Below are 16,049 nucleotides of genomic sequence, written 5' to 3'. Positions count from 1 at the left end.
TTGTGAAATTATACTGTGATGTAGAATATTTAATTATCTCAGAATCAACATATAAGCCAAGAACTTCATCTGGACCCTTTTATCTTGAGGCTACAGAAGTAATGTTCTGTTTAGACTGCACACTGTGCCAGCCTCTCTATGCACCTGACAGGGGGTTTATTAATTAATATAGAAACTACAGTTAAAAAAAAAAAAAAAACATGTTCACAGCAGTAATTTAATACTGGGGACAGAGAACCTTTGCAGTACAAAAGGCTGATTCATGAGTAACAAAGACAACTGCTGAAGCTTTTCCTTTTGCCACACTGTTTTCACAAAAATGCTAAACAAGAGTACTAACAGGACACTGAAAAAAATGACATGAAAATAAACCAAAAGTCAGTTAATTCTCTAAGTAAACATCTTTACTTGCAACCCTCTAGAATTTGGTAATATTGACGCAAGATAATTGTTTTATACTTACACATAATTTCTATGAATTATAATTTGTTTTTACAGTTTCTTTACAGTTGTGTACAATAAGGGTGTCATTTTAACCCAACACAATGTAGTCTCTATATTCAATCCAGATGCGTGTTATTTGCTCAACTGAAGCACATTCAGTACACTGTCTGGTAAAAGATACAATTATTTTTCTATTGGTTCACAGAGAGAAGGCAAATGTGCTTGATTCCCCAGTATGGAGGATCACCCTTTTTCACTCTTTTACACCTTCAAGGCACTGATGCAGGGCAGTCAGTCACTGTGGTCTGTGGTATATCTGAGGGACAGTTTCAGCCTCTCTGTCCAGGTCCAAGTCTGATTATGTGCCGTTACCTTGATGAGTGTGAAGGTCGTTGATGGAGTTTAAGAGTTCTGAGTTTTCGTGACATGATTTGGCAGATGTTTGGCTATCGACAAGGCTCGTAGCAGACGCCTCAAGATTGTTATCAGCATTGTTCGATTCAGGTGAATCAAGGCTGGTCCATGATTTAGAGGTCCCATCATGTTTGCCGTCGTTGTTTTGTGGCACTCTTGAAAATAAAGTAGCTTCAAATTCTGCTCCGTAAGAGTCAGATTGGCCCTCCACTGTGTTCTCATTCACAGCATTAGAAGTCGATGGCATTTGTGAGCAACTGCCACTGCTCTCTCCTTGGTGGTGCATGTTAGGAGGAGAGGTTTTACCCAGCAGCACACAGGAATTAGAAGTTGCCGCTGAGCTGACAAATCCTACAAAATCTCCACTGGAGCTGAAACGCAGACCTTGGGCAGCTTCCTCATGTGGTTCAGCTGGTTGGCCTTCATCTTCTCCATCCCTGAACCTTCTTTTCTTCTCCTCCTCCTCCTCCTCCTTCTTCTTCTCCTCCTCCTCCTCCTCCTCCTCCTCCTGCTGCCCGGTGGATTCAGGAGTTGCAGCATTGCTCTGCGACTCTGGGTGCTGATCTTCCTCCGGTGCAGCCGGATCTGGCCCTGTGTCTCTTTCAGTTGGAGCTGCCGGAGCGTCGCCTGAAGTCTGGCTCTGACCTGGCGGGGTGGGCCGGACTGTTTGGTGGCACATGGGGCAGGTCTCCTGCACGTACAGCCACTTGCGGAGGCAGTTGCCATGGAAGAAATGTCCGCAGTATGTGATCACAGCAGAGCTCATTTCCTGTGAGGAAATGGAAGAGGAAAGACATATTTAACTTCACCATTGACCAGTATGTGGCTTACTGTAGTACTATAACATGTGACAACATATTACCATACAGATGAGTGACAAATTAAAGAAAAAATACAACAGTAAGTGTGTCAGTAAGGCGTTGTTCCACCATGAACTCGACCAGATAGATGGTGGTAAGAACGGTGTCAGAGAGTAATTAGTTAGTACTAATGAGAGTTACTCATTAGTAATCAACCATCTACAGGACCTTTAACCCCAAACTGCCTCAACAGCCATCAAAACTCCTAAAATACCATAGAATCTCATCAATAATGACTAAATCTATGAGATGACCTTTAGAACCTCCTTAATGAATCCTGGAGACTCCTAAAAGACCTGTAGAACCTACTCAGTAGCCATCAAAAGGCCATTAAAACTGCTTAAGTACTATATAACCTCCTCATTTGCCACTAGAACCTCTGAGAGAACCTCTATTATCATTGGTTACTAAAACATCTTCCAGAACCCCCATGAACCTTCTAAATAACAACTCAAATCTCTGTAAGTACCGTAGAACCTCCTAAGCAACCACTAAAATCTCCTGAATTACCCATAGAACCTCCTAACTGACCCGTACAACCTCCTTAAAGGACCTCTAGAACATTATCAGTGACTTCTAAAACTCCCTAAAAGATGTCTTGAACAATCTCAACAGCCATCAAATCTCCTGGAGTTCCACAGAGCCTCATCAGTAAACACTAAAACCTGTGGGATGACCCTTAGTACCTCCTTAACAAGTCCTAGAACCCCATAAAGGACCTCTACAACCTCCCCCAATGGCCATTAGAGACTATTTAATGTAGTATATAACCTCCACAATGACCATTCTAAAGAACCTCTAGAGCATTATCAATTTACAGTGGTTACCAAAACCTCCTCAAGAACCCTTTGACCCTTTAAAGTCACCATCAAAACTGTTAAAGTACTATAGAACGTCCTTAGGGACCACTAAAATCTCCTAAATTACTCACAGAACCTGACAACTGCGACCTCCTTAAAGGACGTCTAGAACTTTATTAATGGTAATCAAAAGTTCAAGAGCACCATAGAACTTCACCAATAACCACCAAAACCTACTAGACAATGCTTAGAACCTTCTTAGTGAGCTATAGAACCCACCAAAGGACCTCCAGAACCTCCTCAATGATGAATTGAACCTCCACACAACCCCTAAAACCCCTAGAACCTTCTTTAGATTCTCAGAATAATCTTCCCAAACTTACGTACCTTAACCCAGGTTTTTCGTTTAATCTGCAGACAGTCTGAGAGCTATAACATTATATACCTCATGATTATGTATGTTATACAGTATAGTATATACAGGGCCACTGGAGTTGCACAAATTGACTTCTTGTGCACAAACATTTGCACAATTCACATATATATTCAAAGCTATTATAATATATATACAATGTACACATCCATTTTGTGTTGTATTTCACTCAAACTGTTCTTTATGTTTTTTTTTTTTTTTCATCTCAGTGCTGCTGTAGCAAGTATTGCCCCACCAGGATCACTAAAGTCTTCTTATCTTTTCTTTAAAAAAGCAACTTGAAAAACCAGCAGATGTCAGGGCTAACATCTCCTCTGCAACTCTTCTCTCTGATATTATCGGGACTTTCTGTAGCTGCTTTCTTGTCAACCACCTAATCATCATTGTCATGGACAGGGGAGGAAAAAAAACGAAAACAAAACTATATTAACCGGTTCTTACAAAAAACATGGCTGAGGGCCAAAGAGTCATGCCTGAACAGTGCAAGAGGAGGTGGAGCTAAACTGGAAAAACAGGAACAACATAAATGTACACATGTTATATATTACATATTGACTGTAGTGCGAGAATTTTCACAGTCTGCCATCTGCTGAGCAATACTGTAAATAACTCACTACTCATATTGATATTGTGATGATATTTTAGGTATGAACATATTTTTGGATAAGAGATGATTAATATTAAATTAAGCTGTGACCGTCCTCCTAATACAAACTCACTCTTGTCTAATTCTCACATCACCTGAGAAGAAAAAATAAACATCTCAGCATGTCACAGAGGTGGCCATGTCAATTTTAATTTAGCTGTCTATCTGTGTTTATCATACAATAAAGCTCTGTGTGATAACTTGGAAAAACAAACTGAATGCTTCATTGTGCGCTGTACAAGCCAATAACAATGGAATAAAAAAAGTTTAATATTTTGGTGAGAATAAGTCACAGTGATTATATTCAGAAAGAATTAATGACTTTGTATATCATATAGCAAGTAAAAGTTGGGGGAAAACCTGTACAGTTAATAACAGAGCTGTCACATTAAATTAAACATGGATGATATAATTATGATATTACAACTGGTCTGAAGCTGAGCAGATAGGTGATAAGTTCAAACCTCTGCTCTCGTGTACTGCCTGTCCTTTGTGGTTTTGTGCAGACACTTTTAAATCAGTTTTTTTTCCTAACCAGAGATAAGATGGTGCTTTGAGTTTTACAATATGTTGTGTTTGTTTGTTCCCAGCCTTAAATCACATCACCACAATCTGGTTTTTCACCCTGCACTTAGGCCCAAGGCTCAATTCATTCTTAGAACCCTCTTAGCCCAAAGCTAAGAAAGCTGTCACACTGGCACAATCCTGGCTGATGGATTACAAAGAGAGCAGTGGGCACTGCTCTAGAGCAGGGTTGGTCTCAATCTAGACCACAAACATCAGCATCGAAATCATGCTCATGCTGACGAAAGCGTTCATGCCACACTGAGGCATTTATCAAAAATGGTCTTGCGTATTTTGAAAGCGCCAGCAGCGAATGATAAGTCAAACTCTGTGTGCAGTTTTTCTTTGAGTGTAGTGAAGCAAAGGAGACAGATGGTGCCGGTGGTTGAGCACAGAGCAGCGAAGTCGTCTCGTGGCAGTAAACGTACAGTGAAGGTTACAGTTTGTCCATGAATGAACACTGCAGAAGAAGTTGAAGAAGTTCTTGCTTCACAGCTGCTGGGTAAAGTGAAGGGAGAGTTTGTGGGAATACAAACCAGAGCAGAGTGAGTTGTTCACTGGAGCACACTCTGCTCCACTTAGGTTGCAAAAGTTATATAAATGTCAGTGCTTTTTTTATTGTGCATCAAATTTAAAGCCTCAATAAATGCTTCAAGTTGCATTAATGCCTGATACGCAGCTGAGATGTGAGACGCATGGAGCCGGTTCAGCCATCTGCATAGATAAAAATGAGGGCATTTCTGGTGTGTGAAATGTACAAGTGAAAAATGTGTCTCCAAGAAGCAGCTCTCCACTCTGATCTGCTTCAAATACGTGCTGAGTCTATTTTTGACGGAAGCCACATCAAACTGCACAGAGCAGATTGGGCTGGGCAGGAAATCCAACACAGAAACAGTATTGAGAAATCCAGATAATTTTCAGAATAAAAGACCCTGTGCAGACTAGTTATCATAAAAACAGATAAAAATGAAACTACGTAGCCTTCTTATCCATAGTAGAAGCTCAGAAAGCAGGAAAAATTACCAAATCAATTAAATCTGAGCAAATCAACAGGTGGGGCATGAGGCCGTGTAGAGGATGGATCAAAACCGCTTCATAGACACGACATGCTGGTAGAATCAAGGAGTTATCACCTGAAAATCGACTAAACATGGCACTAAAATATGCAAGTGTGAAACAGGTCCAAGGGCTGTTAAAGAGTAGGCACGTGTCATTCACATTAGTTGCATGTTTGAACATGCAATGAATCCAGAGCTTGTAGAAGTGCAGTGAGAATTTTATTGTCCTGGACTCAGGTTAAACCTGAGTTGATGACGTGTGCGTGAAAAGTGGTGAAGAAATATGCAGCACCCTGATGACTTGCCCATGACAGAGACACAGTGTGACTCACCTGGAAGCAGATGGAGCAGACGTCGTTGTGCTGCTGCAGCTGTTGAGCCGTGGCTCTGGGGAGGGAGTTGATCTTCTTTGCCGCTTCCTGCCTGAGCAGGAAGCTCCTCCAGCCGGACTGAGCTCGGAGCCAAACGTTGAAGTACGAGTGGATGATAATGACGGAGGCGCCCATCCAGCTCCACTCCCCGAACAGCGACTCCCAGGTGCCGTACGCCACCACGCAGAGCGCCACCACGAACTCCAGCACCCTGCTGACGGCGTTCACCCAGTAAATCACTTCGTCCAGGCTCTCGATCGGGTCACTGCGAAACAGCTCCACCATGAAGAGGGAGTAGATCAGCATAGTGCCTGTAACCTGCACAAACAGGACACAGTTTCAGTTAGATTATTACAAATATTCTACTTTAAAAAGGAAATAATATCACTTTTTAATGAAGGACTCTTGCTCAAAGCTAAAGCTTTATTTTTAACTTTATAGGTGTTATATTTTGACGTTTTAAGCGATCTTTCATACTACTTTAATAGCATAATGTTTTGGTTTTAATGGGCTTCATTGTGTCTGCCACCGTGCCTTTCTTGATGCAACCACTGTGGAGCACCAAAGTCTTGAATTTTCAAATTCTAGGCAAACAGACTTTAGAGAAGAGCTTAATCCAAAAACATTTTATAGTACAAATCACCAATTAGAAATAAAGTGCAACATAGAAGCATTAGTACTCTGGTTGTTGGGTGAGCTGCAGAGGTCTAAGTAAAGTTTGTTGAGCATGGAGGTTATAAATAAAATAAATATGTACTGAATCTTTCCCTGAATAAAATACCTCTTGTGAAGTTTTTTTTTAAGCTTGCCAATCAAACCTCCCACATTCAAGTTGCTGTCACTGATTGAACAGACTGCAAGAAAGTTGTCAAGAGCAAGTGATGAATCTGTCTGACAGGTGGGACCTTTTCTTAGAAATTACAGGTGAAATGTATGACATGTAGCCCCAGTAGATGCCAGCAAATAACCATTTGCTATGTAAGATATAGTGAAGTAATGGCATCCTGAGAAGAGAATGATGTCATACTCTGCGTGTGTCGAAATCCAAGCTTCTCTGTTTATCCGGGCTGTCCCACGTGCAGGTTGGTGCATCTGAGCCCCTCCCTGTCCTCCCCATGTCCATTTTCAAAACGGTGGCTGGGTCAAAAACTTTCTCATATTACAGCCAAACACACTAAAATATGTTTCTAAAAACATTAAAGCAAGAAATAGGCAATGCTGTGACAGAATCTTGATCCATATTTATATCCAACAGTTTCGTGAGCAGTCACCACTTTGTTTTTTAATTCATTTAAATTTAATGAATAAACTAAGTGTAACATCTAGTAGGAGTGAATGTCACATATAGAACCTTTAATAAATAAAATTAATCAAAATGTCAGCAATTCCAGAAATTAAGCATGTGAATAATGTAATGTATTCTATGCCAGCATATCTTTATCTGTTGCTGCTTCATTTAGTTTTAATGGAAGCCACGTTTAATTTAATGTCATTTTATTCAGTGAAAGTTTTATTACTTTAAAGGGACAGTTCCCCTGAAAATCAAAAATACACATTTTCCCCTGTCCTGTAGTGCAATTAGTCCATTTCGATTTTTTTGGTGCAAGTTGCAGAGTTTAGGAGATATCAGCTGTAGAAATGTCTGCCTTCTCCCAAATATAAATAGGATTAAATCGCACTATTTTTCATGTTTGGGATGAACTGTCCCTTTAACTCTTTAAACACATGTTGCAAAGAGTAATCCAGCTTCCTTTTATTCAACATTTCACAAGAAAGAAATATAGGGTCCTTTTCATTTTGCTAATTTATGCTTCCTCGTGTTCTCTCTCCTCCTATGAACTGGAAATAATTCCACCTCTGCCATCACGGAGGATCTTCCAGTCTCTTAAAGTCACCTCCAGGAGATGAGAGACAGGAGGGAGGATGCTTCTAGAGGTGATTAGAGCAAGGAAATGCAGGTGTGTCCTACACAGAAGTCTTTCATCAAGAGGCATGATGTATAAATGCTGCACTTGACATTGCTTAAGACTGAGGCTATAAATCTCTCAAATGGCAGCTTCAGCTTCTCCATCCTCAAATCTTTTACTCACAGCCTTGCTGGTAAAAGCTAAGGAGCAAGAAAGAGGTCTGAGGAGACACGCTGGCATGATGAAAAGCACCCATAAAGTCTCTCCTCCTACCTGAAGGGAAGTCAACATGCAGCTGGACACCAGTATAAGGAGCCAAAAGTCCATGTGGAAGAACTGGGAGATTTTATAAGCCATAAACACTGGAAAAACCAGCAGAAGCAGACACATGCTGAGGCCACGGAAGTGTTTCCACACACTCCTAGAGGCACAGAAACAGAGATAAAGGAAACAATGTAGAAGAGATCTTTTGAAACGTGTATCTCTGTATCTCTCCTAAAGAAATGAAATTCCCTGTTGTTGCGGTTACCTGTTGCGGGATGCACCGAGAGCAAGGATGACTGGATCTGTTATTTCGATCATTGACTGCAGGGTTGAAGTCACCACGATGAAGAGGATGATGCTGAGGAGGAAGGTGCGCTGCAGTGCCTGCATGTCCAACAGGCCCGTCTGAAGAGCGAGCAGGAGCAGAGTGACGCCCTCGGTCACACCTCTGAGAATGAGGGAGGTAAAGAACTGAGGTGAAACCATAATAGAGCAGAAATAACATTTATACTGTGTGCTGTTCAGGTCTGAAGTCAGTCGTTTCAGCTGTTTTTGTGGAGATCACACATAAAGAAATGATACACAAACAATGTTTTGGTTTTTTTTTACGAATCACTTCTGCCAACATTTGTTGCACTAATGTTGGCAGAACTATCAGGCACTATGAAACTTTTAAAGGTAATGAATTGCAATTAAATAAAATTTTTAAGTCCTCTTGGAGATATTAAGGCTTTAGTATCTGATGTTTTTATAATTCTTGTAACTGTCTTTTTTAATTTCTTGTTTACTGTGTATTTGTGTTGCTTCTGTTGGCTGATTGTGTTCTTGTGAATGTTCACAGGACCTTAATCCCAATGAGACTGGCTGATTAAAAAAAGATTAAATAAAATAAATGAATAAAATCTGCTGCTCAACAAAGTTTCACCTATTCTTTTACAAATGATACTGCTGCTCTTATTATAAATCCTTTGCAATCAAACAGTTGATCTGGACAGAACTACAATAATGACTACCAGAGCTGTTAAATTAATTCAATTCATAAAGTTTACAATCAATAAATCGTTTAAGTAATTTTGAGCATAAATACTCATCATTAAGTACTTCCAGCTGCTCAGCTGTGAGCATTTGCTTCTTTTCTTTGGCTTGTGGGATATAAAACTTTTGGAGTTTTGGACTATTGGTTCGAAGATGTGATTTTTGTAATTGTGAAGGGCATTTTCATTACTTTATGACACTTTATAAACCAAACAACAATCAATTTATCAATGAAATAATAAGCAATAACAAAAATAATTGTTAGTTGCCTCCTTCATGATTACAATGACCGTAATTCTGCCGGGAGTGTTTGTGAAGTAAACAAAGGGAGGGAATTTTCCAAGTAGTCTATTCCTGAACACAGTTACTTTGTTCCTGGAAATCACATGCAATGTTTGCTGCCTTTATACAACTTTAGCGCACCCCAGTGGACACTAATATAACAAGAAAGATGTTAAAATCACATACACATTCTACACAAAGACAGTAAAAGAAGAAAGAAAGAAACCGACATAAATATAAAGCATCTCATACCAATATTTTTTATGTATCTGATTATGTGAAAGGAGTCACTTTAATGGATGAATCCACAGTGAATAATCAGCTTATTTTTAAGCTGTCTGGTCACAACCTGTGTTTTCAGTTGTTTTAGTTCACTCTGGCCTCTCTCATAGCGCTGCTTTCAGCTGCAGTAGGCAGCAGTTTTCAACTGTACACTACCTGCCCAGCACCAAACAGCAGACACCAGTTTACAACTTGCTGGTGAAGATACTGTAGTGGCACATTTAGCAGCTAGGGAGCCAAGGAATGAATATTTGACTGACATTTAGCAGGAGGAGACAAACACCACAAATAATTTTGCTCCATAACTGCTGGATGTGTAAACAGGTAACTGTTTGCTAAGAAGTTCACCATATCAGCTTAAAATGTAACTGTGACCAAATGGCCAAATAAAAACGTTAAGGCAGGTTTAAAGGTGGAAATTTGTGGTTGATTGTAGGGGTCAGTGATTTCAAAAGCATATCTAATTTGATGTTAATTCATTATTTTGAATGATATTGTAATTACAATATGATTTGCACTCATTTTAATTGAAAAACATAATAAAATGATGATTAAGATGTTTTCTTGGATGTGCAGAACATAATGTGTGGCCAGGACATCTCTGCAGCAAAACAATAATTCATTTAAAATGGTATTTGGACACATAATACACAAATATTGCACTCCTGCCATTTGAAAATTGCAGAGTTAATAATTGATATTAATTAATTGATGGTCTATCTATTCTTTATTTAACTAGAAAGGTCCCACTGAGATTTCTTCTGTGAGGGATTCCTGGTCAAGAAGGCTGACAAAAAATAAAATAAAAAGTTTTTATATAAAGTAAAAACACCAGACAACAACAACAACAAAAAAAATACAAAACATGTCTCACAACAACATAAGAAAAATAACAAACAGACTGGAGACACCACCTCACCTGTGCATGACGTTCTCATTCTGCACAGCTGCATAACCTCCCAGGTAGAACTTGCATAGGTTGAGCAGTCCGAGAGCGAGATAGGACACCACGAAGGTCAGACCCAGGAGAGAGTACGGTGTGGCACAACATTCAGAGACACTGCAGCAGGGAAAACAACAAATTTTAAACAAAATATGACACATGAATGTCAGATATAAACACACACACACACGGAGGAATGAAGTGTATAATACACAACCCCCCCCCTCACACCTTGTGAGCAGGAAGAACATGATTCCCTGATGGCCTGCTGAGACGTTTCCAGACATGGTGTCTGAGCACAGCTGGACGACAAACAGAACGAACCAGAAGACGCTGAAGAGCACTGGGACGGCAAACTGGTTCCAAAGAGAGATTCCCACAGCCAGAAGTCTGTACAGCTCGATCACCTGAGGGACAAGAAACCAGGGACGTGATGAGGAGTGTAAATAAAGTATGAGGTGCAGAAGTATGAGCAGCACTCTGAGTATTTTCATCAAGTGTGACGAGGGCTGCAGTACCATACTGTAGTGCTGCAAAGATACCCTGACCTACAAATCTTGTTCTCCAGATGTAAGAAAACGTGTTTGTTGGGTGCAGACCCAAACAAATGTCACATCATCATGAACTTAATATTTTTTTCAGTGAAAATTGTGATGCAAAAATGATCATTTCCAATAATCGGGAATCATATCCCAATCACATTATATGTCAAAATATCCACTATATGTGTATATATATATATATATATATGTATATATAGTTTAGCATATCATGCTGCGTCATATGTGACAGAGACAGTAGAAAACTAACCTGTATGGCATTCGATCTTGAAAAGCCACAACATCTGATACCTACTAGATTATTAGCGATTATTGAATCTGATATTCAACATTTTTAGGATTATAGGAATCAGTGTTTTGTTTTTGTTTTTTTTTAAATGTGATTCTTGATAAGATAATTCAATTTAAAAATACCCCACTTTGGCTCTCATGCAGCCGGCTCTCTCTTTATTTACTTTATAAAACTGTTTGTTTATTTATCAAACACTTCAGTTAACTTTAAGAAATGCTGCTGGCAGCTCCTTGCACTTTTTGTTTTTTTCACAACAAAGTTTTGTGGTGGAGTTATTCTAAATGTTGACACCAAGGTTTTCATTTTTACTGAAAATGTATTTGCACTGTGATAATGTCTTCATATAAGAAAGAGGGATTTCAGAATAAGAGTACCTCCAGCTGCAGCAGCTCTGAGTAGGCAGCCCTCGCGAGGCGATATGGCAGAAAGAGATGTGAGAGGAGGAACATGGTGATTCCTGCTCCGGTCAGTCCCATGGAGAACGTGTTGACGGTTAACAGAGTGGCGTGAGGAGCAGCGCAGAGTCTGGCCAGCAGGGGGAGCATGTGTGCAGAGAACAACCACACTTTTCTGGTCTTCATTAGGAAGGCACACAGCGTGCTGAGAATAATCTGACCTGAACAGAAAGTAACAGCAACACAACTGTAAAGCTTAGGCCACTCACTAGATACTCCAATCAATAACAACATTATTTTACAACTAGCAACATTTTTGCCATTTTTGACATCAGCAGTTCAGGTATATTTATATATTTCAGTTTGAGAAACAAACCGAAAAAAAAGACACCTTTCTCTTTCTCAAACTGGATACTGTCTTGGTGTTACCAGATTGGACTGACAAAAAGGTAGCACAATCAGAGAGTGGTCACAAAAGCAGCCCAATTCATAACTTTTCATACAAGTTTCTCATGCAAGTCTATTATCACAGAGCTATGACAGAAAAAGGTTGATTTATTCGTATTATTTCCTAACCTTTTGTTGATGGAAATTGCTCAAATGGTACATAAAGATTCCTACATGATCACAACCTGGCCAAAACTATTTTACCTGCACAATTACATACAAGAAATATCCCAATCTGGCAACACTGACGCTGCCTGAGAAAGAGCGCCGAGCTTTGAGCAAGGTGCAGTGCAGAGTAACTTTCAATCCAAGCCTTTCTTGTGGTCTTTATGCTACAGAATGCCTGTATTTAGCATAGATACCAGCTCACTGAACAGCCAAACATTGTTCAAACCACAGATCATAATTTTAGATTTCTAGAGAAGCAAAAGTTTGTGGGGATGTGTATAAAATGATTTACAAGACATCGAGAATACTCCACTTGATGGAAGGGTGCAGCCATAAAAACATGAAGTCATCAAGTCAAACACGCTACTTAAGGACACATAATATCCATCACTGTCAGGCATTTTGGAATAAGATGATTTATGGTGATGACAAAGAATTTCCAGCACCAAAGCCTGGAGAGGGTGGAAAACTGGAGGGCTACATGAGGTGCTTCTCCACAGTCAGTGAATTATCTACAGTAGTTGGCAGTTGGCACTCCCCCAGTTTTGAGAAGAAGCAGTGTACGGGTGTAGGAAGTTAAACAAATGTGGTGGGCAGGATCAACAGCAAAACATAATATAGCCACCAAAAAAAAATCAGTTTAAGTGCATGCTATATTTAGAATATTTGCACCCCTTTTCCTCGCTGTCAGACAGCCTCTTCTGTTAGGAAACCACTGTTATATAAGCTGAATGTGACTCTCTCCAAAACCACCAAACTCCTTTGGCAAATACAGAAATTTACCCCACAGAACACGTGAGTTGCTGGTCTACTGCTGCCTCAATCTGTTAGTTTTTGGCTTACATAATGACAGTTTATCACTGGCGAAGCGTGCCTGACGCCAAGGTTAAAGCAAAGAAAATATAGTAGTACATTGTCTAAATTCCTGCACCAGAACTCCTGCTGATTCTGCAAACTGGGGGTGAGTCGACCACCATCTATTGCAGGTAATACACTGATACAGCCTCACCTCAAAAAAAAAAAGAACTATACCTTTAATGTGCTGTATTTACATGTAAGCTGGAATTTGAGACTCACTAGTCATTGCAGAGACAAATCTATTGAAGGCCAGAGAATCAAGGTACACTGCTCCTTCATAGCCATACTGCAGTTCCTCACGAACATAATCCCTGTAAAACGAACAGAAAAAAGTAGTTTTAGAATCATTTTTTCAGTGTATGTTGTTTTTAACAGACACATGAATTTAAATGGATCACACACTATGATGAAATAGTTTATGAAATGAATAAATAAATGAAAAGCTCAAATAACCTGAGAAATAAATAAATAAACTAACTGAGCAATAAATTAGTAGATGCACAAATGTTAAAAGTAACTAAAGTAAAAGATCAAATCTCCACATTATGAAATTATTTTTCAGTTTTTATGGAAATGATTAAGTCATGCATTTGTTTATTTCCTAATTTTATCAATTAAGTGATTCATTTATTTCTGTCCAAATAACTTTTAAAATGTTTGGTCTTTTTATAGTAAGAAGCCTGAAGCCTTTTAGGATAACCACAGCTTTTTCTCATGTTACAGAACAAATTAACACAAGAGTGAGCAGTAAACAACAGTGGCCTCAGCACTTGATACAGTACTCCATCTCCTAAAATTAAATATCAGGCTGAAGGACACTGGATACACAGAGGGAGGGTCACTCTCACCGCAGCCAGGCTTTGTCAGGAGAGAAAACTGATACGGGTACAATACATTCGGAAGTCTAGTAGTAGAAGTAGCAGTAGTAGGAGGAGTAGCAGGAGGAGAAAGGATTCTCACTTGGAAATCTGATGCCCCATGTACAGGAGAAGGGCAGCGAGGATGTGGAGGTAGAGCGTCACAATGTGTCTCAATGGCAGAACCAACACCACCACATTTATGAGATGACCTGGAAAGAAAACGGCGAAGTTTGTTATGTTTTTCATGTTTGATGAAGCCAAAATTCGAGGATCGTAGGTACTCAGAGAAAAACCAACAAGATACACACACGAAAAGCAGGTGGACTCACATCTGAGTAATCCTTGTCAATCATAATTTAATCAATGTTGACTTTACTCATCAGGCTGATTCAGCTGCCAAAAGACTAAAATTACACAACTACACTGTTTTCAACTGTTTTCAGGTCATTCATTCAAAAATATTCAGTTAACTATCCTAAAGGAGTGAAGAAACCAGAAAATATTAGCATTTTTGAAGCTGGAATTAACTTTTTTCTTAGAAAAATTACTCAAAACAATCAATTGATTATTAATATAGCAGGTGTATAATTTCATAAGTGATTAGCTGATTAATCAATTAATAATTGCAGCTACAATTCAGTCTTTATTGCCGTTATTCGGTGACCTTTTCTGTGTGTGTCTATGACTTAATATTCTCTTTGATATTGAAAGAGGTCTCAATTATGATTTCTTGATTCTTGTACTGTATCAAAGTTTAAAAATCTACGATCGTGATGACTCTGTTAAGGAGGAATCTCCATTAAATTAAAAAACTGATGCCTCATTGTGAAACATGTGAGACCTGACTGAAAAACTGCACAGATAAAATACAAGTGAATTTGTCAAAACAGTTTTTCCCCCCCGAACTCAATATTATATTACATGCATACTCACCTAGATAGTACATGTTCCAGATGACATATTTGTATTTGAAGAGCATGTCTTCATTTTTGGCCTTCAGGTGCTCTGTCAAACCTTCAATGTCACATTTATAGAGCAGGTCCAGCACCAGGATGCTCGGCACCCTCAGGGCAACGTTGGCCAACTCTTCCAGACGAGGCATCTTTGAAAACCAACTTATTGGCGAGCAGAGAGCTTGTGTGTCACATGCTGTTAGCTAGCCGTTTCACTGTTTGGCTCGTCTTCTTGTCATCTGGACAACACACAAATAAAAACTCAGATTAGGCTACTCAGAGGCACTCACGGTCTCAACTAGGAGCAACCGGGCCTCATTTGGCTGTAAATTCCCGCTTTAACGTATAATTACAGCCAATAATGATCATTACAGTAATACTGTGAATTAATATACCGTCACAACAACGTTTTAACTCGCTAGTTTGTGTATAAAGTGACAGTGGTTCACTTACTTTGCAGTGTGGCAGACATCATAGCCGAACAGCCATTTGCTAGCTAGCTGCTGCTGCTGGTTGTTAGCTTTCACAGCGACCAGCAACATGTTTTCATCGCAGTGAACGACAAATATTTTAATTATCCTGTAACTTCCGCTTGTCAAAGATAGTTGGAATCATCCGCCATGGAAAAAGTTAAATTAGATCGCTGAAATCAAACCATATGAGGAAGAGTAAAGAGACTTTGCATGCAATGTTATGATTCCGCTCGCTTGCGTGGCCATTTCCCGTGTACACGTCATATGGAAATGCACCAATCAGGAGCAGGTATTCTCGATTTCAAAATAAAAGCCACTACAACTACTACCTTTGGTACTACTATTATTACAGGCCTAATGTGCATTTTTATACTGCATTCCTTGGCAACATGGTGCAACTTAGACTTTCGTAGTTGCCGTTTTTGTGTACAGCTGAATTCAAAGTTGAAATGAAACAATGAATCACCCCCCCCCCTTTTTTTTCCTGAGGTAAGATAAAATAATCCTTTATTTGTCCCACAGCAAGGAAATTTGCAGTGTTACAGCAGCAAAATTGGAAGCAAAATAGAAAGAGGCATCATTTAAAAGCAATAATTAATAAATCAGCAAAAAAGCAAGATGAAATATAAACAATATAAACAAGATATAACAAACAAACAATATTTAAACAGCTGAATTTGCACATTTGCACACAAGTGACAGAGATATTGCACAGTTGAAATTATATTACACCTAAGTGA

General features: G+C 39.3%; 1 protein-coding gene across 1 annotated transcript; it reads right to left on the bottom strand.

The window, feature by feature from the left end:
- Positions 1-203: 203 nt before the first annotated feature.
- On the bottom strand, positions 204-15,589 carry LOC146311176 (RING finger protein 145). Its single transcript, XM_084742098.1, has 11 exons — positions 15,290-15,589; positions 14,817-15,075; positions 13,984-14,092; positions 13,243-13,334; positions 11,530-11,771; positions 10,535-10,710; positions 10,280-10,420; positions 8,027-8,209; positions 7,771-7,918; positions 5,552-5,908; positions 204-1,627 (listed from the first exon to the last, which is right to left on the bottom strand). The coding sequence occupies exons 2-11, from the start codon at positions 14,983-14,985 to the stop codon at positions 803-805; spliced, it is 2,442 nt and encodes an 813-aa protein (XP_084598224.1). The 5' UTR covers positions 14,986-15,075; positions 15,290-15,589; the 3' UTR covers positions 204-802.
- Positions 15,590-16,049: the final 460 nt, after the last annotated feature.

Source organism: Lutjanus erythropterus, chromosome 18 (assembly GCF_056507025.1).
Source record: "Lutjanus erythropterus isolate fLutEry1 chromosome 18, fLutEry1.hap2, whole genome shotgun sequence".
Taxonomy (NCBI): Eukaryota; Metazoa; Chordata; class Actinopteri; order Lutjaniformes; family Lutjanidae; genus Lutjanus; species Lutjanus erythropterus.
Note: the sequence above shows the minus strand (reverse complement) of the source record. Positions and strands in the feature narration are given on the sequence as shown.

Bases quoted from the DNA above. Each gene is read 5' to 3' on its own strand.
- LOC146311176 (XM_084742098.1), bottom strand. From the start codon at position 14,985: ATGCCTCGTCTGGAAGAGTTGGCCAACGTTGCCCTGAGGGTGCCGAGC. The intron at 13,335-13,983 runs GTGAGAATCCTT...TTCGTTTTACAG, and splicing joins ATGGGGCATCAGATTTCCAA to GGATTATGTTCGTGAGGAAC. The intron at 1,628-5,551 runs GTGAGTCACACT...ATTTCCTCACAG, and splicing joins TCTGCTCCATCTGCTTCCAG to GAAATGAGCTCTGCTGTGAT.